Source organism: Hirundo rustica, chromosome 2 (assembly GCF_015227805.2).
Source record: "Hirundo rustica isolate bHirRus1 chromosome 2, bHirRus1.pri.v3, whole genome shotgun sequence".
In the NCBI taxonomy this organism is placed as follows: domain Eukaryota; kingdom Metazoa; phylum Chordata; class Aves; order Passeriformes; family Hirundinidae; genus Hirundo; species Hirundo rustica.
The window spans coordinates 20,827,001-20,854,645 of NC_053451.1; the positions used below are offsets into that span (position 1 = coordinate 20,827,001).

The 27,645-nt window shown below is 37.5% G+C and overlaps 1 protein-coding gene across 22 annotated transcripts in view; it reads left to right on the plus strand.

Annotated features, from left to right (window-relative positions):
• The window catches only part of ABI3BP (ABI family member 3 binding protein), a 183,447-nt gene that overhangs the window by 45,327 nt on the left and 110,475 nt on the right, over positions 1 to 27,645 (plus strand). For all 22 annotated transcript variants that reach the window (XM_058424358.1, XM_058424389.1, XM_058424398.1 and 19 more), the window contains one exon: positions 20,265 to 20,444. In XM_058424358.1, coding sequence (XP_058280341.1) covers positions 20,265 to 20,444 — 180 coding nt within the window. The remainder of the gene's footprint in view (positions 1 to 20,264; positions 20,445 to 27,645) is intronic.

The following is a 27,645-nucleotide window of genomic DNA, read 5'->3' on the forward strand; positions in this document are numbered from 1 at the left end:
GTGGGGCTTTGGGGTTTTTAATGCCTGTGTTTTGTTATAGAAATTCGCTTTCAACATGTTAGGAATGATTAAAGATGATAGACAAGATGCAAGAAGGTCAGGGAAAAGGGCAAAGTCCAGGTATAACAGCAAACTTAAAGCTCTTGAATAAAATGAGCTCAAAAGTTTTCCTGGTATCTTGTGACTCTAGTGAGAAGTATAATGACGAAGTTACTGTATTTAATTATTTTATAGTGATTTAGACAGCAGTGTGCATGTCTGTGGTTTAATATCTTAAAGACAAAGTGACTTGGAAGAACCCTGTTTCGCTGGTGGAAGATTTCAGTTCCGTCTTTGAAAGAACTTGTATACTTTCCCTTTATATCTATCCTTAACAATTCAGTGGGAATGGACTAGTGTAGGTCAGGTTGCATGCATTTTGAGGGAGATAAATATGGTTGATTAAAATTTATACAAGAAGAAAAAACCCTCCAAACCTGTGTGAGTATTTGTTTAACTATTCCTTTCTCCTAGAGTCTGGAAGTACAGTAGATTTGCAAAGCTGGCAGTGATCTCTTCTTCTCCTTGGTAATATGACACACGTAACATTGGCATTTTAGTGGTATTTTTTTGCTTACTGCAGGAAGAACAGTCATAGCACAAAACTAAAAGACAGTTTCTCTATCTGGATGGTAAAACACTTTGTAGTGCCTTGGCATTAAAGCAGCAATTTCACAACTGTTTCTGTACTGCATGTATTGCTCTCACTTTGTGGAAGTGCTTGCCTGAGTTCACTGTGATTTGTAATACATTTCACATCTGCATTCTCCTGCAGCCACTGACATTTAGAGGAACCTGTGATACAGTTATGAGAATGTTTATTAAGAAATAAGCACTTTGAGGGCTTCCTAGGAGATTCTCTTTCATAGAAGGGAAACCTAAAGGTATTTTGGGGAGCTGAGGTGGTTTTTCACCCTCACCCCTCCTTAAGAGACTTTTTTTTTTTCCCTTCAGAATTTTGTTACTTTTCTTTCTTCCCTATGATGATGTTATTTTGGAAGTATCTGTCTTTTAATCTCATCCTCTGGAGCCAGTGTGGAGTTTTCTGCATACTGGTAATAGTGGAACAGTGTGTAGTCTGTGAGTAACAGAAATGCAGTTCAAGTCAAGCTAACTCCAAGACTTTAGTTTCGTCAAAAAAGGACTTAAGATAATATTATGTTGAGCAGAGAGGAATCTTGTATGTATTGCCTATACTGAGGGAAGAAACTTTTCCAGTGCTTATCTTTTTTAAGTGGTTTCACTGGACTTCTTCTCACTACTGCAGAATAGTGACTAAGTTTACGCGAACTGTGAAATTCGGACAAAGCTTCTAATCCACTGCAAGATTAACTCTGGCATGCATTTTTTTCTGTCCTAAAATAACATTGCAGAAGTGAAGTTCTGTTTGCCAAATGCATAAAGCTGCAGGTGGAAACTTCATTTCTTTTCAGTGAAATAGCTTTTTTAAGATTCTCCCATTGCAGTGTGGAAACATCAATCTAATTTTTTTGTTTGTAGCTGCTTCTCCAGTTACTATTTACAAAGAATTGCATTGAAAAAGCAAGTGCATTAGTACTTAGCTGCTATCTGTAAATGTTCAAAGGATTATCTTCTGCTGCATTGTCTTGTTTGACAGGGACTACAGGCTTTTTTCATAAGCAAAGTATATGTGGATCTTAAAGTGTTTTAGAAATGAAAATATGCACTGGTAATATTCTTTTAAGAAGACTTCTCTGCCTTACTATGCAAGCTTAAATTCCAGTGAATTCCTGTGCTCTTTAAGTCCCAAAGTATGTGACTGAGGCTTCAGAGTCACTCTTGCTCTCTGGGGAACAGCGTAATCAAGTTCATAACTTGAAGGAGAGCAATCCAACCAAACTCGCTTTCTGGTGGTGCAGGTACTTGTGGGAACAGGTTATCAGAGTAAATCTTGCCCTTCTTACCAGCACTTTGCAAGTCTAGTGCTCAAATCTTCTCTCCCAGAGGTGGAACACACTGACCCCATGTCTCATGGACTGGGATTTCCTTTCACTGGTACAAGGTGGGAGGAACATCTTGCCTCCTGCAGCTGCAAAGGAACAGAGCCAGCCAGTACAGTGACTTCCAGAGCTGTTTGAGAAACTGTGTGCAAATGTGCTGGTCAGAAGGCTGGAACACAATTGCTCCCTTTTCTCGTATATTTTTGTACTCTCACCTCCACACATGTGAGTTTTACTAGGATGAAAAATAAAATATTATTGCTGCTCTCAAAAGAGTTTTCTTTATTAACAAATTATTTCTTTCATTATTTTTACTTCAAAGATTAAGGTATTGTTGGGGAGTAATAAGTAAAGACATAATTGGGAAAGGAAGGCTGGTGGGTATTGTGTTTTAGTATGAAGGCATTGAGTTTTTTATGATTGTTTATGTTTCATCTGGGGGATCAGCTGCTAAGAAAATTCTGCAGTCAATGCCTGTGTGAGGGATCACAGAACAGCAGAGTAAGAGATGATGGTACCATTACAGATGACATTTTATTCAGTATTTCAGCAGCTCTCTGTTCAACTTTGTCTAGTCTCTAAAGTTTTCTTCTAATTATTTTAATTCTAAATATTCTAAATTCATATATGATTCTAAAGTTCTGCACTGTTATGCTTTATTGATGGGTGGATATATGCTCTAATTTTGATGGTTCTGCATAACAGAAAAGTTCCATTCTTAAAGAACTCAGTGCTTTCTCTTTAGACAGGAATTAAGTACAGACAAAAATTCTTGTCTTTAGAGAATGACTCGGTAAGCAGAGCATCCCAGATCTGAGACAGAGATGAGAAAGCAAAGCCACCGAATCCAGAATAAACAGGTTACAGGACATAATCCACAAGATTGTACTGCCTTATAAACGGTGTTTTAGTGTCATCTTTCCAGTTGGAGCTGATACAGTTGTTGAAGGAACAGTTGAAGGATAAGTTCTTATTGTTTGCTAAAACAGCATTTCATGGTTTTGATTTTGTCACTTGACCTTCCAGTTACAGCACAGATGTGCATGGAAATGTGGTTTTTCACTACAATCTCTGTTTCTGATAGCTTTTGTCTATCTTTATGTTCTGTTTTACTTTGTTAGAGCTGAAAAAAAAAAAATTTGAGGTTGATCCCATCTTATAAAATTTCAGTTTTAGGAAGTTATTAAAAAAGAAGAGTCTGAATGTTTTTCTGGTTTGTTTTCAGGGGATTTTTTGACATGTTTCTGACCACTGTGGCTTTCCTACTATTTGAATTAGTCATCAGGTACAGTGGAATTCAGGTCCATCCTTGTTCTACTTTCCAGGACTCAGGCCCATCCTACTCTGCTGTCCAGGAAGGGCTCAGGAAACCCTAATTCAGCTTCATCCAAGTTGCTGTCTTCTTAGGGAAAAAGAATATGGACTTGACATTTCTTAGGGGACCGTGTGAAAAAGCCTGACTTACAGATTCCTGTAGGGAAAACCAGATCCAAAACTTCCTTGTATCGACAGTTGTTGGCAGTGGGGATAACTGGGAAAAATAATTGTTTTGCACTGAGGATTTGTTTGTTTGGAAGTACTGAATACGTTTGGTCTGATATAGTAGATAGCTACTAGCTAATATTTGTACTTAAGGTAATGATAACTGACATCCCCTTGAGAGTGAATGCTGTATTTACAGTAGACTCCCAAACTTTGACATTTGAGAAAAGGAATAGACTAATTTTATTCCTAGCTAAGTTTGCTGGCTATGCTGTGTTACATAATACATCTTACTAAGCAGAGCATGTGTTTTCATTTACTAGTGTCAAACAGTTAAAACAATGTAGAGTTATTTCAATGTACCACAGTTATTATACTGCAACAGCCAAACCTTAAACTTTTGTGCTGCCCTCTCCCTTTCTGCCAGAAGCATTCCTTTGGTAGCTGTAGGATGGCAGGGCAAAAATTGTAAGACAGGGAAAAGTCTCCTGGAAGCTGTGGGGTTTTGAACTGCAGTGAAGCTGGTATCTCAAAATATCACAAAAGGACTGAAGTGACATGTTGTTTAGATGTTACTGTCCCCGACAAAACATCTTTCTGGGAACTATTTTTCAAAATGCACAGTGCATTAACCTTTAAAAAGCATTCTTATGAGCTTTCTTCCTTTTATGAGGAAGGGCCAGTTTGAACTAAATTATTTAACTTAATTTTTTGTTGTGTCTGGAAAAAGAAGTGCAAAATTAATTTGGGGTTTTTTTGTGAAATATTTTTCTTATTTTTAATGGCACATAAGTGACAAGTCCAACAGGAAATTTAAAAGGTATCCTTTATCTGGTGTAATAGAGTGACAAGGGTTTTCAGTCACTAGATAGGTCATGGCAAATTTGGCTCATTCTTGCTGAAAGTGAAAACAGCCTGTAAGAATGTAACAATTATAGCAGTTCATTTAATCAAAGTTATCTTATCATGCAGACAGTTGTGTCCTAGGCTTGCGCATAAACACATCAAAACCCCATACTGAGTGTCAGGCTTCCGAGTTCAAAGATAATCTGTAATACCAGAATTCCATTTTTATATTGGCACATGCAGTGGTGCAACAGTGTGATGATACATATGGGTGGATTCTGCCAGGATTAAATTCCACTGCATATGAACGCCTCCAAGATGATCTCACTGCTGGGTAATCTATATAACCTTCCACCTCTTCATTTTAATTTTTGTGTTCCCAAGTATCTTTTTTGTGAACCTTATTTTTCAGGCCTCCTTCACATATTCTTTGGATCTAGCTGTTCCAGAAGGACAAGCTACATAATTCACTTGAGGCGAGAGCTGTAGGCTAAATCCTGCTGCTGCTCTGGGGCCAGACTTATTGCATATGGATAGTATAATCTGTGTATGTTGACTGATGATACAGAGACTGGACAATGGGTTTGAGGCTTCTTTGGACCGTTTGGACTCACCAGGTGTGCACAACACACTGCGTGTGGAAACAAAAACCTCTGTCTGCTCCAGGGGGAAAAAATGGCTAGCAGTGACCTGCCATAGTCAGAACTGTTCATGCAGCTCCTAGTGGATTTATTTTCCTCGGGGAAATTCAAGTGCAGACTTGAAATTGTTTGTGAGCAAGACAAATTTGTTGCTGTGGAGTGTTCTTGGCTATTGCCTTTTACAGAAGACGGTTGGAGTCCTACTCATGGTATGGTGAATCTTGGTGAGAACAGAAGCAGGTATTCATGTTCTGGACAGCCTGCAGCCTAAAATAGGTGCCACTAGCAAAACAGCCCAGTCTGCAGTGTCTTCCTGAGCTGGAAACAGGCCAGATCCTACTCAGACTTGCTTGACAGGCCTTAGTTCAAATGGTCTTAGTTAAAAATTGTTTTTTTCTACAATACAGGACAACATGTACGTAATGCTAGTTTGCTTTATGAAGTACATTTTTGCCTTGTTGTGCTGTGAGAGTGGTGGTTATGAAGATGACTACTGGCAGCATCATGAATGAAACCTTTTTGTGGACAAGGTCGGGGCCAACATTTCCAGTACTGCCATCCCTCAAAACAAAACAATCCTGTGCCATTTTACTCTGGCTGTATCAACTCTAAACCTCCCCACTGGTGCAAACCAATGTGTGCCATATCAAGGTGAAGAAAAAGCAGGTCAAGTTTTGAACCACCAAGTGAATTTCTGCTGTTCATGATTGTAGTTATGGTCACCAGAACTGAACGTTTTTGCCCTGACTGCTTCATCAAAGTGTGCAGGTATCCAGGCAAGGTTAGGGAAGGATGGTTGTGTTAAGAGTATCAACACAGTCTTCACCCATTCAGAGCTGCTGAATAAAGAATAAAATGCTGAGGCTCTAGCTATGAAGATCTTAGACCTAAAGGCAGGCAGGGAAGTAGGGATGCTTGTTTATGAGCAGAAAACTACTTTTCTCCCAGTCTGGAGGGGAGCATTTGCAACCTCTGCACTTGTTCAGAGGTTGGTAGACAAAATATAACTTGTGTTCTCTAAAACGCTTTAGAGTTGTTGCTGAAGTCCATCACTGCAATAATTTAGTATTATTTAGAGCATCGTCAGGAAGAAAAAAAAATGACGCAAGTGAATCCACAATTTTTCTTAGGCTAATTGTAGCCATGGCTCTTTTATAAATCCTCTTTACCTTGAACAAACCTCATCAGGGCTCCATGTAAATAAATCCACTTTGATAAAAGCCAGCTGAATGAAGTGCCTAAACCTCTGCATGTGATTTGATTTTTATTTATTTTGTGTGTGTATGGGGGGTGCTAGCGCTAGGCTATCACTGTATGTACTTAAAAAGAAATTGTAATTTTATACTCTTTCTCAAGGTGAAGAGTTGATGATAAAACGGATTCTCAAAGTATGAGGGAATTATTTTTTAGGGCTGTTTCAGCATTTTTATATAGTTCTAAGGTTATTCTTAAAATCTGCTCAGGAATAGCATGATTCAATAGAGTGGGAAAAGATTCTTTCCAATCACCTACAGTTGTGGCATTAGTTTATGAATCTATAAATAGCCACAGATGCTCGATATGAGTTTACATAATTAATACTTTGGGAACCTGGCCAGTTTTAAAAGACTGAGAGTGTATGTGGGATAACATTATTTTTAAACTCACATTTGGAAAATACTTTTCTTCTTTTGTCAGCTGCTTGCAATATCTGCTTCATATTAATTATTCACTTTAATTTTTCTTTTTGTGATGTAAAAGTCTGGAGTAATTTTAGAACACATGAAATTGTGGTTGGTTCAAAAATACAAATATGTACGCTTGAAATGTCCCAGAAGATCGTTTTCTGACTTTGAAGTTAAAACATTTTCTGTTTAGATTACCTCATTAGCACAGTTCAAGCCTATACATGAACAAGAAAAATGCACACTGAGAAAATTACAAGCCTTTCAGACCTTATCACTTATCGCTTTTTTTTTGAAATCTCAGTGCGTCTGTACAACATGCACAAACATACACTAAAAACAAAGGCAGGGGTGCAATAGTCTGAAAGTTGATAAGAGATTGAGCTTTGGGATACAAATAGTAGAAAGAAAACTCTACTGTCTGACCTGAACATTTTGGCAGAGTTCCATTCTGTGGCTCACACAGACACTGAAGTAGTTGGATTAAATGGCAGGGCAGAGTTTTTATTTATAGCTCAGTGTGCAGCATGTTTCACAGTCAGGGAAATGGCTGCAGTCAGGCTTAAGAACCATGGATTCCCTTAGGCTGATGAAGAGCTGACTCAGGTAAAAGTGGTGAGGTTTCATATTCAGCTTGAATCAATAGGTCTCCTTCTTTTGTCATAAAGCTAATGAAGAGACATTTACTGTGTGAACATGACTATGGAATCGCTCCACAGTTAAGCTTGTCACTTGCTACCTTACAGGTGAGCATCAGCTTTTAGCTATGATGTGACGAGCATCAATACTGCATCTCTTCAGCATTCCTTCCTCCTCTTTGCTTTAGTTAAAAGGAACACAAAACCTGGCAATTCTAATAGTAATATCTTCTTGTTTGTATTGGTTACTCAGTGCTCCTTAGCTGATATGTCTGATGTGACTCAGTATTATGGAGTAGGAGTTAATTTATGTCCTTTGTTAATCAAGTCCATATAAATATAAATAAGATTTTTTTTCCTGAAAATTTGAAATACTTTTTCATTGCATAATAATGATAATAATTTTAATATTATAATTATAATAATTATAATAATTTTAGCTGAAGAACTTATTTTGAATTGTTGGCAGACTGGGGCATTTTTGCTCCAATGGAAAGCCTGTACTCAACTTACACACAAGTTAGGAAGTAACGAGTGTGCTTTCACATAGGCTCTGTAATACACTGAAGCACGCACATGCACACACATAGGCAGTCTGGGATCTTGCTTATTTTTGATAAGTGTATTGCATTAAAAATTACCTTTTTTAATCTTTCACACTTTCATCAGTCCCCTATACTTTCATGATTTTAGTAGCATGGTCAAATAGCAGTTGATAAAAGCATTGGTATGTATAATGTACAGCCACGAATTCTTAGAAAGCAGTTTCTTAGTAATGTAACAGATGTTTATTGTGTTCCCTTTCCACTCAGAAATGCTTACAGCAATTAGCAAGGGAGATCATATGCTATTATTATGTTTATGTGAAGGCTATGTGAGGTTGCTCATAGTATTAAGGATGTAGAAAAGTTACATATAGGGAATAGATCATCTCATTTATGCCCTGTTGAATCTTCAGGCATTGTGAATAATTTTTTTCCATGATCTGGCACTTCTAGATTTTTTTCCAATCATTTGTTTTTGTAGTATTAAAACACTTGTCAGTTGTCGAAAATAACTGGCACGGGGAAGAACATCTAATTTAAAAACTCTGAAGTTGTGAAGCATTATTTATGTGCTTAATACACTCTTAAGTCAGAGAGCATTCCTTGGGAATTAATGTAATCTACTGCACACTGGGTTTTGTTCTGCACATCAGAATGAGAGCGACATAGCTTCCTACATACCGTAGATTCTCCACAAGCATTTGGATAAATGCCTAGAGAGAAGTACAAGTAAAAATGCAAAGTCAGGCCTACAAAGATCGCTTAGCTGGTGGTTTTGTGCATGGATGTACCTTATCCCACCCCAAAATTTTCATAAGCCTTCCTTTTGTGTAGCTGATATTCTTTATTGGCATTTTTCTGTCAATGAAACACCCACTGGAGAATATATTAAAAAAAAAAAAAAAAAAGTATAGACATAGAAAGATAGGTTGGAAAGAGAGATTACTTCCTGTAGCTTTCTTTCATATCTGTAGATAAAAGGCAACATGGTCAAAATAGAGCAGGTGATGTAACAGGAAAAGGATTTGGAAATACAGTCAGAGAACATAAACTCTATGCCATGTCCTGGGTAGGAAGGGAAATATGTGGGAGAAAAGATGAAACACCTTCAGTATCAAAAATAAGTATTTGTCTTATCTTAGTACTCAATCATAGACATAGCTTTTATTTTACATGTTGTATATTTAGTAGGCTTGGTGTCCATTATTGTCTGTAATCCACTGATTTAGAATCATTTAATTCAGATTTTAGTTTTCTTAAGATGAGTTAACAATGTCCCTGCTTCACAATATATTCATAGGGCCGAAAAAGAATTTCTGTCAAGTTTAGGAATTCAATAATATATTCTAAACTTATGAAGTAGTTATTAGTACTTTTTTTAAATTAAAGATGTACTGGCAATTTTTTGCTTCTTTTCTCTGGATATGTTTTAACTGTAGAATCTTTCCTTTGATCTCTGCAAACTCAGAATGTGGAACAATATAGAAGAAGATTAAAAGGATCACCTCTGATTTTTCTTAATCTGTTGGGGTTTTTGTTGGGTTTATTTTAGAGTAGTAGTAAGCAGCCAGGTCATCAGTCTTGAGATCTGTCTCATCTAATGGTGCAAGATGAGATACGTTTTCCAGCTGGAAAAACTATGTGCAGTTGGAATCAATCCTTATAGGACTGGGCTGTATCCAGCAAGTGTCATAGACATGTGTGAGAACGTTCAGTTTGGAGACCAGGAACATAAGTGAAACCACTTTATTTTGACTGGTCTTTTGGAAGCATAAGGGGATTCTTTAAAATTTACATTTTGTTTGTTTGTGTCTATAGCTTTCAAAACCAAAGGGCAGTAATTGGCTAAAAGCTTTGTTGACGGACTTGACTCCATTGACAAGCCCAAATCATAGTTGTCAAAGCACAGAAGAATTTCATATTTCAGTTACTGCTTTTGTTACTGACAAAGTTTTCTTACTTTTTCTGAGTTTAGCATTTGATATCCAACATGGACTAAGAATTCTTGTGTGCTTCAGATATTTAATTGCTTTATCATCTGTCCGCTTCTAAAAAGAGGGGAATTTGTTCCAAAGTTAACACAGAATATTGCAAGCACCTTTGCCAAGTGCCATTCGGAGGTATTAATCCTTGCTCTGTTGGAAGTTCTGTGTGTCTTGGGTGTTATTTTGAGCAGAGAACAACAGTTATTTTGTGTGATCGTATGTGGGTTGCAATGCTGAAACCATGGAAAACCATTGTGACTTCAAAAAAATTGTAATCCCCTTCCGTTTCCATCTTTTTGCATATTATTTTAAAGATTCTTGCTTCAACTATACCCAGCATTGTGGGGGAACTTATAAACAGAATGTCACCTATTTCCAAATGGGCATCTCCATCTAGTTTGTTTTCCTTCTGTTTCAAAGCAGGTCATTATGGACAGCTCATCTGCTTCTATTTCTCCAACCCAAGTTCTCTCCCAAGTGCACACAAAGCATAGAACATTCTCCCACACTGAAATGAGTATAGGAATTACACTGAATGTTGTTCCAGAACTAGAAAGAGGTTCTTGAGCAATATCAAAGAGGTATCAAAAGGGACTTTAGACTTTTAACCACTGACTGCTATTCTTTGAGCCCAGTTTTCCATTTTCCCTGTAATGTAGGCATCCACGCTGCATTTCTCAAGTCTGACAGGAACGATACCTGTGGAAATTGTGCCAGAGTTGAAGTAAATGATGTTCACCCCTTTCCTACTCTATGCAAAGCCAGGAATAACATTACAGAAGGCAGGAAGCTTTGCCAGAAAGCCTGACCTTGGTAAATTTGCTCTGGCTTTTCCAAATCACCTTCTTGTTCATCGTGTGCATAGGTGTGACTATTCCTGGTGACTGAGGCTAGGGGCAACAGCTTGCAGTTTCCTGGATGCTTTCTTGCCTTTACTCAATTGCACTGAGATATTTTTCTCTTCTCACATAACAAATAAATCTCACTTCTCCCTGGCAATTCTCTTATGCCTATCTATATACTGAAGAGACCATGCCTTACTGGATTTTCATTTTCTATGTGTTAGAGATAGGAAGAAGGACACTGGAATTCATGCAGAGCGCTGAGGAGAGCAGCCCTCGTTGAGGCTTTATGGTATTTAGATGTGCAGAACAAAAGTAGTAGCCTTCAACTGGAAAAACAGTCATTTTTACAAGGAAATATAGGGCTGAGATGGACTTCCTGAACTCATTTTGATCACCTTGTTCTTATTCCCGAGACAGTTTGTTCTGGAGTGCAACCTTCTGTATCAGTTTTCCAGATATCTTCCTTGCTACAGTTTGTCGCTTCTTTTCAAAAATATGGAGCAGAACTATTTTATACTGATTTTCCTCAGGTCTTTGTTGGTTTGCTCAATGACTCCTATTTTTTCAGGCTTTTTTTCTGGGTAATAATTCTGTACCTCTAGTCATTGAACTTGATTTTTTTCCTGAATTTATCAAGATGGTCTGTTTTGCAGTGCTTTATGTACTTATCTGTTAGTGATAAGAGACCTTTGTAGAAATGAGAACTAGTGCATAGAAGGACTGGGAGGCATCTCTTCAGAATTAAAATAAAGAAGGTAACAATTTTGAAACATATCTAGATATGTTGGGGATTCTAAGACTTATAGATTGATTTACACCTAAAGGGTTGGAAGTACATGCTGGTTTCAAATTTGTTCTGTTACTACAGCATGTAAATCCTCCTAGCTGTCTAAATATTACTATCTTTAAGCAGTTTTGTCCCTAAAAAATAACCGAATCAGAGAAGGAGGTAAAATTTGTGCTGAATCGAGGGAGGTAAAACAAAGTTAGCTTTAAAATCATCTAAGCCAATGTTATTGAGCTAAAGACTTGCTCTTTCAATTGCTTGGGTTATGGCAAGATAATACTTATCACAAAAGAGGATTTCAGTATATGACTACCTATTTTGTTCTATTAGCATAGATAAACATGCAAATTTCAGTTTATTACTGCTAGAGGTTTCTTAACTGTTGATTTGTAGCTGCCATATAATAACACAGTAGAATTTATATTTTATTGCTGTTGGTTGTTTTGATATTCTTCTTTTGAATTATTCTTCCTAAAGTGTTTCAAAAGATCCCCAGACGAGTAGTCACAGAGTGAAAAAAAAAAATGTATTATGGTGTAAAAAATGGGGATCACACGTAAGGAACAGACTCCAAACTGGCTGTAGGAAATGAATTCCTCACTTCAACCGGAGTACACAGTGACCCCTGTAGCAGATTATCTGTGCACTCAGTAATAAACATTAATATCCTGGATTGTAAAGTGTACTGTCCTCACTCTTCTCACAGAAGCAAAGGTGACTGCACTTCCAGACAGTGGTTTTTTTACCATGCCTTTGATTTGCAATTCTTCAAAAATACACTGGTATTTGTAAATGAAGGGTGGCTTGAGGAAGTGGTGATGCCAAACACTGCCTGCCACAGACCAGGTAGTGACAGTGATAATGCACTGCCTGCTCATGAACACAGTTATAAGAAACGTCCTGCATTGAGGTCTGTGGTCTTTAATACCAATTGCTTTGATACATTTGGTGTTTATGGGCAGAGCCAGTCCAACAGAATTTTAATTCTTCACCTGCTCAATTTCTTAGTGTTTTGTTGAGCTGTTCCTGTTGAGCTGTTCCTGTTGAGCTGACGAGAGGTTATTAAAGAAAGAATCTGATTTTATTCAGCTGGTCAGCTCTAAAATATGACCACCTTGTAAGAGGCCATGTCCAAAGACCACATTTCTCTTTTGGTGTTTGCATTGGCTGATGCTATTTAAAGGCTTAAAAAAAGAGAGTTAGACCTAGAAAATTTGTGAGACTCTCCTTGCTCCCCCCAGTCTTCTGCTTTCCTTTATTGAATAAATTTATGCAGAATCTGTCAGGTTCTTTGGCCAGGATGCAGTTTTCTTCCTAGCCTAGCCTGGGTGGAGTTGCCTTGGACTTGTTTCCTTGGACAGGAGAAGGAGCCAGGATTGGAAAGACAGCTCTTCTGGGCAAGATGCAGTCACTGTCTCATCAGCTTTGTCCAGGTGAAATTACATCCAGAAAAATACATACCAGTGCAGTCTGGAAAAAACAACAGCAAATAAGGAGTTTTGAGACTAAAGCCAGGGGAACAAGGCCCTGGATAACCTAAAGATATCAGATCAAAATTAAGGTTTCTCCTACTACAAATAAGTGATCCATAATCTAAATTGAAATTAAGGTTTCGGGTAGTTTTACTAACAAGTAGTTTTGGTCTTGTCCTTTAAAATTTGTGTGCTCTTTATTTTAAAAGTGTTGTCTATGAAAAATTATTCAACATGAAGGAGTTTCAAAGGGTATTATGCATTGAAAATAATGAATAGGCTTGGTTTTTTCCCTATCCTTCAAAAACATTAAATTGTTCAATGTGAATTTTATAAATTTTTACTGTCAAACACAAAACTAAGTTTACTAACTGGAAACATAAAGGAGCTTAATTTTCTGAGGTTTAAAATAAAAATTAAACAGCATCCCACAAGAGGAGTCAGGGTCAGGTTGTTTTAAATCATACCAAAGAAGTTTTCAAAAGTTTGCCTCCTGTTCCCTTTTCCATCAGAGCTGCAGGCTTGGTTATTTTCAAACAACAGTTTTCTTTCTTGTTTTCAGTTTTGTTTCCTATTAAAATAAATAATGAAAAATGACCTGCAGAATGAAAAATGGAATTGGGGGTTGGACCACTGAAATGGGATCCTAGGTTTAAATCCAGGCTGATTTCAGCTTTGCACCCTAAAAATAACTACAGTTACTTTATTATGTTCAATAAAAAATAATTTTAAACCAGCATGTTTAAGGAGCCTTGTGAGGGGGATAGTGATAAAGATAGAAGTGGAACTTCACTGAAGTTCTCAAAGGACCTGAAAACAGGTGAAACAGATGGCAACATACGAGCAACAAATTTCCTTTGTACAATGATAGAAGCTGGAATTGCTAACAACTACATCTTTACTTCTGCATTGACCTAACTGGTCCTAAAGTACTAATGAGTACTGCTTATGAACTCAGTTCTGAATTGTAGTAATCACCAAAGAGGAATTGGCCAAATACCTTTAAAACCTTGAAATTTTGTCATATAAATGCTCTATCAATTCTCTTTCAGAAGCATATATTTATAGCATTAAAGAGCAGCATATTTCTGATTAGCATTAATTAAACTAAATGTGCATAGCAACTGGAGGAAAAGGTGTCAGTAACACTGAAAGATTGCTGTGAGAAAGGACACAGGAAGGGATGGGGCTGACCCTGGGCCCTCACAGGGCATCTCTTCCTCTCTTCCTTTTGGGTCACTACCTTCAGCTGTACACAGTATTGAGGAGTTTCCCTACTGCATATTTCAGCTACTCGTAATTCACTATTTTAGTAGTGATTTTCTCTATCATTTAAATCACTAAAATTACCCCACATATGAAAGAAATATGGAGGAAATTACAGTTTATGCATCTTATTTGCTGTGTGCATTCTGGTAAGCGTGTTGATACACCAAAGAAAAGTTGCCCTCTTTGAAATCAAAGTAGATTGAAGGTGTAAGTTGAGAGCTTAAGAGTTATGTTTTTGTAGATAGACATGCTTGTTTGTGTTTAGCACAGTTAACTGCTGCATGTTGACAGCCTGTTCTGAAGCAATGTTAGACTTGTGTAGGCACAATAATACTTAAAAAACAAAAAATTAAAAAGAGGAACTTCATTTGCAAACTACACTGCAAATGACGAAACTACAAGCACAGCTTTTAGCTCACCCTCCCCTGAAAAGGTATTCTTGGTTGCCCCCTTCATATGGTACCTACTTTCATCATTCAGAGTATTTGTGGATGTGAATTTCATGGCTAGGAAGCTTAGTGTTTGATGTAATCTGTCATGAGAAAGGATCAGACACTGTCTTCAGCTGTCTGGAAGATACAAAGATTTCCTGCAGAAGTGCAGAGTAATTTGGCAAGAGGCACTGGGCACAAACTGGGATATGGGAAATTCCAGTTAGATATTAGGACTTTTTTTAAAAACAGAAGTATGCTAAGCACTGAAACAGATTACCCCAGAGATGTTGTGGAATCTGTGTCCTCAGAGGTGTTCCAGACTCAGCTGGATGTGAGCAATTTGAGGTCTGCTTTGAGCAGGGATGATGAACTAGATGACTTAGAGAAGCTCCTTCCACCCTAAATTATTCCTAGATTCTGTGGTTGGGGCTGCTTTAGAAGTGTGTCTTGTTCATTGTGGTACATAGAAACAGAACTATTTTTAAATGTTTCCCATTTTAAGATATATTTGGGTTGCAGCCAAACGACCAATACTTCTCCATGTTTGGCAGCCAAAATAAATACAAAAATATAAAAGAGCAGAAAATAAAAGTTTCATAGTTTTAGATTATCATTGAAAACTTGCCTGGCTATACTATGACACCAGATTTGGAAAAATCAAAGCACTGCTGTGATTGATTTGAATAAGTGAGGTAGTGCTTACAAATAGATGGTGCTAATATATTTTCACAAGACACACTTCATTTGTCTAGCACTCTGGGAGGCAGTGCTGAGTCTTGCCTTCATGCCCCTTAAAATCTTTGAAATGGTGGAAAATAAACAATTTCAATGTAAGGCAAAAGGAATTCCAACAACAAAGCCAAATTTTCTGTAATACGCTGCAGCTGTATTCACCCTCAAGTTTTGTAGGACAGAGTTCAAGGATCCTCACTCTATGCATAAAAACAAAAGATGGGACTGTATTTGATCACAAGAGACCATGCACACTTAAAGAGTGCAGTAGATTCCCGGTATGAGTGAAAGAAGCATCTCAACTTTTGAAAGGTTCAATATTTTTTTGCTTTTGTCTCCTGTTGCCTATACATTCCAACTAGCCGAACTGTGGTGCTTCTGGCTGGATTCTTCAGGCCTTTGGTGGCTATTTTCTTCCTTCTGAAGAGTTGGTGGTGGCTGGTTCTCTTATGATGCAGCTGATTCATCGAGCTGTTTTTCATTCTCTCCCAGTATAGGCAGACTCCTTTCTTCAGAGTGATTCCAACACTCCAGGTGCCCCGATGCACTTAATGTTGTGTTTTTACTTCAGCTGTGCTTTGCACAGTTTCTCCCGCTGATCTTGGCCATCAGCTGACTTTTGTTGAAGGGAATACTTGCAGATCAGTGTGGAATTTCTGTTGGCAAGCATTGAGGGAAAGATTGTTTCAGAGGTAGCTATAGATCTCAGAATCTTCCATTTGGAAATGGCCTCCATGTAAAAGAATTACATTACAAGTGCAAATATTTAAGACCAGGGTTTCACTAACAAATGCCAAAAACTGACACAAATGAATGGAATTAGAGGGTATCTAGTTTATCATTCAAGTCTTTTATCAAGGAGATGCAGGGAAAAAAGGTCTTCTGAAATCCTGGTACAACAAAATTATTTTTTCAAAATCAAATAAATTCTTATCACAGTATCATAACAGTTAAGTTCCTATGACTTCCCTTGTCCATTCAATCATACTTAATGAATGTTTATCTGAGTGGTGACTAAAAGAGACATATTACTCAGAATAGGAATGCTTTTCTGGTTAGTTCAAAACACTGAGATCAACACAAGTAAAATCTATGTTGCTAATATGCTTCTGGGGGCAGTCCCCATTTACCAATGTAATTTATATATAATTTATATCCACATTGTTCCAGGCTGGCCCTCCCTTGACTAGGCTGGCAGTGTCTGTGCAGCACTTAGGATTGAGCTCTCCTTGTCCTTGGTTGCTCCACTTCTGTTCATACAGTTCCAAAAACTGGTCATTTATTGTTTTACCAGTTAATATTCATCCCTCATTTTCACTGATTCTGGAATGCACACAGCCCATGTCTCGGAATGTGGTTTAGTCATATGAAGTGTGGCATTTCTGCTGTTGCTTTAGCGGTTATTTTCCCTGAAAAACACGCAGCTAAGTTAAAGTGAGGAAGGAGATTTGTCTGCCTTGCTCTTCACTGCTCTTTGGGTCAGGCTTTAGGAAAGACAGGTCCTGCTTGCCTAACCTGATGTCCTCTTATGACAAGGTCACACACTTATCAGATAAGGGAAAGGTTGTGGATGTTGTACATCTTCAACAAGGCCAAATTCTGGATCCCGCACCTAGCTCATGATGACCCAAAGCTGCCTGGTGAGAAAGGACTTGGGTGTGCTGGTCACCAGCAGCTGAACGTGAGCCAGGGTGTACCTAGGTGTCCAAGAGCCCAATGGAAGCCCAGCCTTTATCAGCAACAGCGTGCCAAGCAGAACCAGGGAAGTGGTCACCCCACTGTATGTGGCACTGGTAGGGCTGCTCTCTAAATCCTATATTAAGTTTTGGATCCCTCTCTACAAGAAATATGTTGAGGACCTGAAGCATGCCTGCAGAATGGCCACAAAGCTGGTGAAAGGACTGGAGAAAAGTCTTATGAGGAAGAGCTGAGGGAGCTGGAGAAAAGGAGGCTCTGGGAGGATCTTACCTCTCTCTACAATTGCCCAAAAGGAGCGTGTAAGGGCCAGGTAGTGGTCAGCCTCTTCTCCCAAGTAACAAGTGACAGGACAAGGGCAAATGGCCTCAAGTTGTGCCAGGGGAACTTTAGATTGGGTGCTAGGAAAAACATCTTCACCATAAGTGTCATGAAACATTGGAACAAGCTGGCCATGTTTGAAAGCTGTGTGGATGTGGCACTTGGGGACATGTTTTAGTGGTGGACTTGACAGTGCTGGGTTTATGGTTGAACTTGGTGATCTTGATGGTCTTTTCCAACCTAAACGACTTTTTCCTAATGTTTTTTTCCTAAACTCTACAGAGACACTGCAATATGTTTTACCCTCCCAGCCAGCATTGTACTTAAAAGCAAATTAGAGGAAAATTACCTGCCCTGTCAAGACAGGGTGTTGAGGACAAGGATTTATTTTTTAAAATTTCAAATGCATCTCCTTTTCTTCTTTCCTGCCTTTTTTTTCTCTCTCTCTCTCTCTCTTTTTTTTTTTTTTTTTTTTTTTTAAATATGTTATTCCTGTTTATTTTCTGCTAGAACAGTCCTTGATTTTAAGAGCTCTCTTGGTGGTTTTGATATGCTAGCTATAAAAAAGCGGTCTAAAGGGTCTTATCTCAAAGCTACTACTGTTTTGGGATCCCATTTAAGCTTTCTAATTGCAGAAACCTCACTGGAAGTTTTAAGGCTTTGATAAAATCACGACTCTGTCACTATATTTGACAGCTTATGAATAAACAATGGTGTCCATCCAACTGAAATCAGACCCAGTTGAATATATCTTGATATAGAATTAGGTCTTCAAACTGATGTAAAGTATAATTGAGAGATATGTAGATACAATTGTGGGGGGAAAACGGTTTCAATTATTACAGATTTAAAATTAAATCAATCTACTCTAATTTTGTTTTGGTAAATTCAGGTTTGAAACTGATTAAGAAATTGATCATAGAAATCAAACTGCCATATTTTTATTAAGTTTTGTAAGTCTTATTTTATTCTTATCAAGAGAGACCAGGAGACCATCATTTCAGTAATGCCTAATGGGTTTTGAAGAATCCATAATTTAAACAGATGTAGCTCACTGTCAGTCAGAGACAATAAACCTCAACTTTGTCACCAGTGTTTACTAAGTGGCTTTATGAAGCCAGATAGAGGCATTTGAAGTGTGTTGTCTTTTCTTCCTGGTTTTTGCTATCAGTCAATATTCAGAGTTGCAGTCTTGTGTAGTGAAAATAAACAAACTAGGATGTCAGGGAGATTAGAAGCAACTGCTGCTCTTTTCCCTGTGAAGGTATTGCATTGCTGAAAATGCCAGAGAACTGAGTTTTCTAGAAGCCTTGCAGTCTTCTGGAACCTGGCAGAGTTGCCTTCGGAAAATTGTGACAGTTTCCTGGCTGAATGATTTTTCTTGATCAGTTTTTAGATAAAGGAAAGGAGGCAGATGTTTTCCATCAATTTTACTTGCATGCTTCTTTCTGTAAAGGGAAGAGGCATAAAGTGTTGGCTTAAGGCTTTACATTCTGTGTGCAGACAACTGCAGATGCTCAAATCATCTACTAAAACAAAGTGAGGGTTTTGGTCTCTTGGCAACTCTAGTCATTAGAATTTCTCTAAAAAAAGCAGGGTATGCTGGGGTCATACCGGAGAATCAGGATGTATTTGCCTAGAGAAACTTTGAATATCCATCTGCAATTACTGAGAGAGAGAAAAAGAGAGAGAGAAAGAAAGAAAGAGAAAGAGAGAGAGAAAGGAAGAATGAAAGGCAGAAAGAAAATTAAAGAAAGGAAGAAAGTGAAAGAAAGAAAGAAAAAGAAAGAAAGAAAGAAAAGTTTAGTGTTGCTCTGCCATATTACTCCATCATATATTATCATTTATCTCATAGTTTTTCTTCAGGATTTAGTTCCTGAAGTAAAATGATTGTCTGCAAAGTTCTGGTTTTTCCTGATAAGTTCATTTGAGCCCTCGTGATTGGACAGATGCCTGAAAAGCTGCTGGGTATAAAAATTTATATGTTGAGAATGAGAAATAACAACCCAAAACATACTAGTCCAGTGCTGGTGTTGTAAGTCTGGGGAAAAGCCAGTTCTGAAAATATGATAGGCCCAACAGTAACAAGGGAGTGTTAAAATTGTACATACCAGGGAAGGAAAAGGGAAAAGCCAATCCTCCCTTACCCCACCAATAAGAAGCCAGAACACCATCTTGTAGCCTAAAAAGTTATTCTGTTGTGAAGTCATTCTCTGTTGCTATAAGTTAAATTTTTGCAGATGGATATACAAGATGTTTCTTGCTTTATGTGCTGTTCCCCTGGAAAGCATAAAAATGAATGTTTAAAAAGAGTTTCTTCATAGCTTTGAGTAAAGTATTTATGTTAGTTAGGTGTCCTGGTGTAATTCCAAATACAAAATTACATTTCCAGCCCAACATAGGTGAAAAAAAATCGTAGAATACTTATTTGGATCTTGTTACTGTGTATCCTCCACCATAATTTTTGAGTGTGATTAACCGATCAACTTAATTTTACAACTTCGTATTTTCTACTAAGAAGTAAAAAAAATCAAACCAAAAATTTGTACACTTTTCCATTATGGGTCCTACATATGGCTAATACTCTTTCATTTAAAGGAAAAATGCTTGCATTTTTTCCACTTACTTCGTGCATGGTTTTACTACTGCAATTGTAGATGTTAAAGCAAATGATAATGCTAAACTAGTGGAAAAAACAGTCATGTTGGCAACCGCTATTTTACATGACTGTTAGTTCACTTTTTAAAATACATTTTGTTTCCAGGAGACATCACCTATAAGGAATTTTTCAGTCGCATGCTATTAGCAAATTAAACAGATCTATATTGTTATATTGTCATGTTCCTTTACTGAACGTGTGATTGCAAGATAAAGCATTCTGATCTCCTCTTTTTCACTCTTTCCCCAGTGAAAAGGCAGAGTCTGAAGGTTCAGATCAATGCAACAGATGACACGGTTTGCATGCGGTATCTTCGACCAAGTCAAAGCACCAAATTAGAAGGTTTTGTCCTGGGTTATGGAAGCAACTTATTTTCTAATCAGTACATTCCCTTACCTTCAGAAGGAAAAAACTACGTAACAGAACTTGGTAAGACGTATTTGCTTTGCATGCTGTTATTGTAATGAAGTGTGGGAAGAGAATGGGGAGAATATGAACCTTTTGTTCGCCTAATTTTTTTGTTTTATTGGGTTGTTGCTCAGGGTTTCTTTGTGTTTGTTTAAGGTTGCTGTCAAGAATTTCAGTGGGAAGTGGAATTAGCAGATCCTTCAAGGGGAAAAACTAGTTCTTCTTGTTTGGAAGAGTTTGCTTACTGGTATTCATTTCAGGGATTTTTGTTTTGCTGAGAGACTGTACTAAACTTGAACACATCACAGATCAAATGGGATGGTTTGCCTAAAGTTGCAGCTATAAGGTAGAATACAAGGGAAAAGTACATGCTTTTAACAAGTAATAGAAGAAGCAGTGAAACAGTCTTGAGAATTGTGTGGTTGATTCCTTTTGACAGAAACATTCATATCAAATTGATGCCTCTTGTACAGATCTACTCCAGTATTACGTGTTATAGATTAACCTCTCACTTCCATGTCAGATGTTACCATGAGCTGTTTCATGGAAGAGAATTCCGTGAGCTGTTTTATGGAAGAGATTAAGCCACGTCAAGAATGTTATATCCTGTTATCTGGAATAGGGAGAAGGAAGAATAAATTTTTGAAACATTGATTTATCAGGATTTGGCCTTTTGAGAAATCTGTTAAATCCCTAAGGATTTTCCTATTGATTTCTTTAAGCTTTTCTAGCCTGAAATGAATCAGTTTTCATCATTGTAATGCTGGTGATCTTGGTGTAAAACAAGGGGGAGGAAAGGATGCATGAGGATAGAAGTAATAATTGCCATGTTTTGATGTGGTCAGTTAAGGCCATTGTGGGTGTCTGCTCTGGGCTGAAAACGTCAGAATAAAAACTGAAAAAATAAGATGTTAGACATAGAATAATTAAGATATTAGACCCTGATAGGATCACTGTGGCAAAGGTTAACTTTCCTTTTCATGAGTTGGTACTCCTGGGATCTCTTTGTAATTCTATCACCAGTCCAGTGTTTGACTTAATATTTTTCAGGTACTCTGAGATCTTAGGGAAGAGCAAAAGAAGGACTGAATGTAACATTTAACATATCTTACATGAGTGAGATCATTTTTGCTTCCTGTTTAATAGAAGCTTTTATACCTAATGCTTTGCAAAACTGAAAACTGAAAGCTCAAGGTCACCTGGAATTTCAGGTATATTGATATTCTGTAGCTTTAACCATAACAGTTAGTGGCTGGAAGCTAGGCTTTCTTTGGTGCTATAGCACATCAGAGCACTGACAACCTGCATTTCCATTTATTGCAGAGTGTCTGGAGAGGGAAAAGCACAAATGTTGAGGAATACTCTTCCTTTATGATTATTTCAAAGGAGAATAACATCAAAATTTTACCTCCCTCATGTTCATAGAAGTTGTCTGTTTCCTTGTGACAATAAATCTATGCTTGTAACTTCTGAGCAAACATGCAAAATGGAACATAATATAGATAGCAAGACAAGCATTTCTAGCCTTCAGAAAATGTCATCTTTGAAAAGACAGGAGTAAAAGAAGTTATCAGCAATATGTACTTCAAGTTGCAAACATTTATTTAAGGCAATTACTAGTATGTTTATTGGAGCTGTTGCTTTTAGCTGAGAGATTTAAGGTTAGATTTTATGCCTCAGGGACTTGTTTATTGGAAGCAGAGAATGCATAATCTTTCCCATTTCACAAATATTAAACACAACATTAAACTGCAGCTTTGACTGTGCTTTCCAAATGTGTATGGAACACGAGCTAAAGCAATAAACATCAGTTTGCTTTTGGCTCTGCTTTAGAGTGACTTGTGTGGCAGAAATGAAGACAGAGATGACTGCTAGCACACTCCCTCCTCCCCACCATATTTAGGGAGCAGTTGCTGGCAGAAAGTGGAAGAATTGCAGAATGGTTCTCAATTCTAGGAACAATGATTAAGTTTTATTGTGGCAGCCAGAGACCTCAGCTCTAGCATACACTTTATGTTGATTTTAGAAAAAGCAAGGTGTTGTAGAGGGACAATAAAAATATTTCCAAGAAATATGCCAAAGATATAAACCCCCTAGATCCTACTGATGATAAATTTCAGATAACCTTTGTACTCTTAGTACATCTCATATGTGATGAAGTTGGCCTAGTATGTCATCCTCATATTAAAACAACATTAAACTTCACATTCAAGCTTGTCAATCCCATGTTCTAGATATTCTAGTGATCCAGGTCCCACTGCACACTCTGAAAATGTTCTTCAGTGTGTTCCACACATTTTTCCACAGTCAAAACAACTAGGTTTATACAAAAAACATTAATTTTTGCCCTGAGACCTCCTTTTTGCTCCTCTCATGCTTTGACTTGTTTTAATTTTACAGAGAGCAGGTGAGTTTACAGGCTTCACTGAACAGTGGTAGGTGAGGCTTTTATTGAACAGGATGTGGAAGAAGTTGTTCCCAAATATAAAAATTCATTGTGGTCTATTTAGACCAAGACTAATTCAATTTAATGCTTCCTCCTTTCTTGTCAGTTTTAGTGGTTCATGGAAAGAGAAACCTTTCCCAGTCATTTTAGGGACAATGATCACAACCTTGAATTGGTTTGTAGCTGAAAGGTAAAGATTAGAAATGGGCATTTAAGGGCATTTGTTACAGTCTAAAAGGTATGTTTTTCTAATACATTAAGGAATAATGCTGTGTAATATAATCCCCTGGGAGAAAGATTAGATCCAGGGGAAAGGAAGATCCATGAAAGTGGATGTTGTTCTGGTAGTATTAAAATTGTTTATTCTGTGAAAATTTTTAAGGAAAAATTGAACAGATAAACTATCATCTGTAAACCCTACTCAAAAAAAACCCAACAAAAACCCAACCAAAACAAAACAAAAAATCCCCACTTTAATTTAGATGTTAGACCAATGTAAGAAAGCACACAGATTTCACGTATAAGTCATTATTCCCTTCCTAAAATGTATCAGTCCTTTAAAATATAATTTCTCCTTTCTAACAAAGAATATAGGTCTACAAGGCAGAATGAAGTGCCTTGCAGACATTTACACTTTTCCTTGATTTAGGTCTGCATCCCTGCTTTTGTTAATGGACCAGCATAATTGGTGCTCTGTTTGGGATAATTGTCCCCAGTTGGAACTGGAATAGAAAGGTGACACAATATGCCCAACAATACATATTTCTAAGGCCCACAAATTCCATATTTCCAACCCAGCCATTGTAGATTAATATGAAATTTATTGTCAGCTTCTCTGCTGGGTCACACACCTCTTAAGATCCTGTTAACAGGAAGCTTGAAGTTGGCAGACGTATTAATTTATAAAATTACATGTCTATAGATGGATATATTTGGAAAGAAATTATTAAGGACATGACATTTCCTACGATTTTAAGGAGAGATATATGACTGTACAACTGTGTGACATTCACCTACATTTCATCCATTAAAATATTCAGCACCTCACTACAGAAAATCTTATCTTAAAACATCTGTTTTCCCTTTGTTTTGCAAATTGTAAAGTAAGCAAGGCAGCAATTGCATAACATTCTATCAATAAATTGGGATCTGCCTGCAGAGGGCACATGCAAAGAGAAAAGGATTCTGTCGGATTTCCTGAACTTGTAATGAGTTTCTGCTGGCAACAAAGCCTTGAGCAGCTTCATGTACCAGTAGGTAGATCTGAATCATACTGAAGCGTCAATGACAATGACAAGGCAGCAGCAAAGTTTGTTTCCATGAATTATGCCTCTGTTTCAGGACACCAGATGTGGTTTGTGCTGAGTATACTTTATGTGCTCACATGACAGTAAACAACATTATTTTGGTCATGAAAGCTATTCAGATAGTGTCAAAAGATATCAAGATGTTAATTCAGCTAGACTAATAAAAAGGTGAATGGACCCATACAAAAGCTCTGGGCTTGACTTAAACTTTTATCTTAATTTTTTCAGTCTTCCTGACTTGTAAAGAAAGAGTATTTGCTTAAGAAATTTGTGTTAGTCTTTTCTCACTTGGCTAGGAAGATTGCAAGCCAGACTCCTAGAAATTGTTGATACTGTTGGAAATCCCCAGAAAATTGGGTGGAGACAGGAAAGTTTTGTAAGAATATACAGCAATTACTTAATAGAGTGAACAAAATTATTTTCCCTTTCAGTTTCTAAAACCAGATCAATTTGGGCAATGTTTTTGCTTTTCCTTTTCTTGTACAAGGTTGTACAGTGAAAGAGGAGACTGTATTGGTAATCCTGCTTTATAACAATGACATTAAGTGATGGGTAAATTTTGTGTTTATGTGTATATATGAGAGAGTTCTAGTATCAACTTGAGCACATTTTAAAAAGTGTAATTCAGGGATCTGTGCTAGAGGAGTGCTTAGCTAAAAGATCTTGCTGTGCAGTTTCTTATATTTGATCAATTACCAGCAACTGGCAATTGTATTAGCTACGTGCTTTCCAAGATGCCAAATAACGTGAATGTTAATTATGTTGCCTCCTGCTAGCTTACCAGAAAGCAGGTTCTCACTGCTAATGCTAGCTGAGCCCAGTGGAAGAGAGGACCTGGAGGATGTCAGCAGATGCCCCTTCCTCTAGACATGTGCATTGATCAGCAGGGGTTCATTCATGACAGCCTCTTTGTCCCACTTCTCTGTCTTTTCCCATGCTACAATATTTTCCATCCTCCCCTTCTTCCAACCTTGCCATTAACAACTTCCCACAGCGAGTCTTTAGCAATCCCTAAATACAGATTAAGGACTTGAAGTCTGAAGCAAAAATTTTTTTTTTTTTTTTAATTATTTCTGAATCCCTTGGTCCATGAATTCTAATGATACATTTGTAACGCTACAATTTAAGATTTATTCTAAGTTCACCAGTCTGTTCATTCTTACATTGTTTTGCTTTCAAGTGCATATTGGCTGGGCCCTGAACAGTGTGCTTGAGCAAAAGCAGGATTTCCTAGCATCTTGTAGTGCGTGTTAGTTTCTTGCTGCCACTGATTTGATAGCCCAGCTCATGGCATGTGGAAATAAGTGTTCTCCTGTGTTAATCTGGTGTGTCAGTGGCATATATTTTTGTTACATTCTGATTGCCTTCATAAGCTGTTAAAGTGAGTAATAGTTTTTTTCTTTCCTTTTAATCATTTATTTATTGATATAATAGCCCAAGTTTGGGGAATTATACCACTGAGAATTTGGCATGGGTTTATCGAGAAGCATTTTTCTGGTATACGTAAGTGTTTGTGTTTTCCTAGAGTATTTTGTGGATGAAGAATTGAAGGTGGTCACTATTTGGACTTTATTTCTGATCTGAAAGGAGTTCTTAGCCAAGATATGTGTTGTTCTAGCCTTAATAAAGGGGCTTAGACAGTTATAGATTCAAACAAGTGGCCTTAGAGTAGGAGCCTGCCAAGAATGTGTTAGGCATCAAGGAGCAGCTAAGATTTTCATAGCAAGTTTGCAAATGTATTTCAAACACTTATTAAAGTGTTTGAAATAATGAACTTGTTAAAGCTTGTGTTGTTTTGTAGGGATCCTTAATTTATGAGATTGTGGATCCTCACAGATGAGAGATAGACAGAACTATATTTGCATCTTTATCATATATGTCTCTGTTACATACTGATTAATGTTGAAATTATTTTTGGAGGCAGATGCTGGACTCATTCATCTGTGTCCGGACATTTCAACATTAATCCTAATTTTGTAACTATCCTTCTCTTACTAAATACAGTTCAAAGAAAATAAGAAATATTCAGTTGCAAACAGGCATGTCTGTACTCTCTGGTGTAGTTTGCATTTATTTGAGGTTATAATTTTATTTTTCAAATGAGCTTGATCTATTCTCTGAATCATAATTACATCCAGTCAAACATCCATATTTTTATGACTGACTGTCACATTTTCCTACCTACCTCCTATTCCTGCAATTTATATCTTAAGCATTAAACAAATTACTACAAAGTAAATTATAATTTTATTTAAGTTCTGGAATTCTGCAGAATTTTCATTTTCTTCTGCTGTGTAACCTACCTCTCCCCAAGATTCCTGCTTCTTACAGACATGGATCTGTGGAATGGATTATGAATATACGGGTATCATAAAAGAACACAGACAATAATGAAATGTTTCCTGTAACATGACACAATTTAATACATGGGCGAGGTAATGTTTTAACGCCCTGAAACTGAATTGAGTCATAGCATGTTGCTGTGTATTATTTGGTTTCATATTGTATTTCATTTTTATATTGGATTTTGTAATGGTTTCTTCTATACCCCCCTGTTCCCCTGGAAAATGTAACATCCCGAGGTTTGTCCCTGACCCTTTTTCCCACCCATTCTCCCACATTGGAATGTAATCCAACTCTGTTCCACTCCCACCTTATTCCTGATTGGGTAGTGGCTCATCCCCGCCTTTAGCCTCTCCCCTGGATATAAGCCAGAGCAACAGTTGAGAAAAGTGTTTTGACTTGGGGGCTGGGAAGGGGCGCCTGACCCAGGTTGGGGCAGGATGACAGAAGAAAGACTGAATAAAGCCCTGGTTTCACCCTCGGATCAAGTGCGGACCTTCCTTTGCTATCGATGGGGATTTGCTCTCTCTCAGCTAAGGGGAAGGTTCCCAGCCACTCCTGGGTTTTTGGGGCCCTGAGAAACAATCCTTCCAACTGTGGTTTGTCTCCTGAGCTAGCTGGGGCAAAAACGGAGCCAGAGCTCCAAGAGAGAGACAAGCCACAATGGAAGAATCAGATGATTTCAGGATTGTGATGATGACTGATAGTCATATTTCTCAGCAAGACTGAATCAGTTTGGGAACTCAGTAGTCTTCTGAACTTATTAAAAGAAATGTTGAATTGCACTGGAAGACTAAGAAAGAACTCCCATTTCTAACAAGCTTTCTGCATTTTTTAATTTCAAGTGCCTTGGACATAGAATGTATATCTGCCCAGAACAAAATCATTTCAAGGCACGTGTCCTCCAGTCCATGCATAATGCTTTGATGCTGTGCATCAATCCAGTCAATTTAGCTTAAATTACAGTTGCTCTACTCTTAAAATCTATAGAGTAGCATGGGTGGTTCTGCTCAGGAATCATGGAATCATATTTCTAAATTAAGATATATCTTAAGTACGGAACAGAAATTTATTGTTTTATCCCAGGTATTAAATGGATTTGTTTAACAATTTAATTTTCTGATTT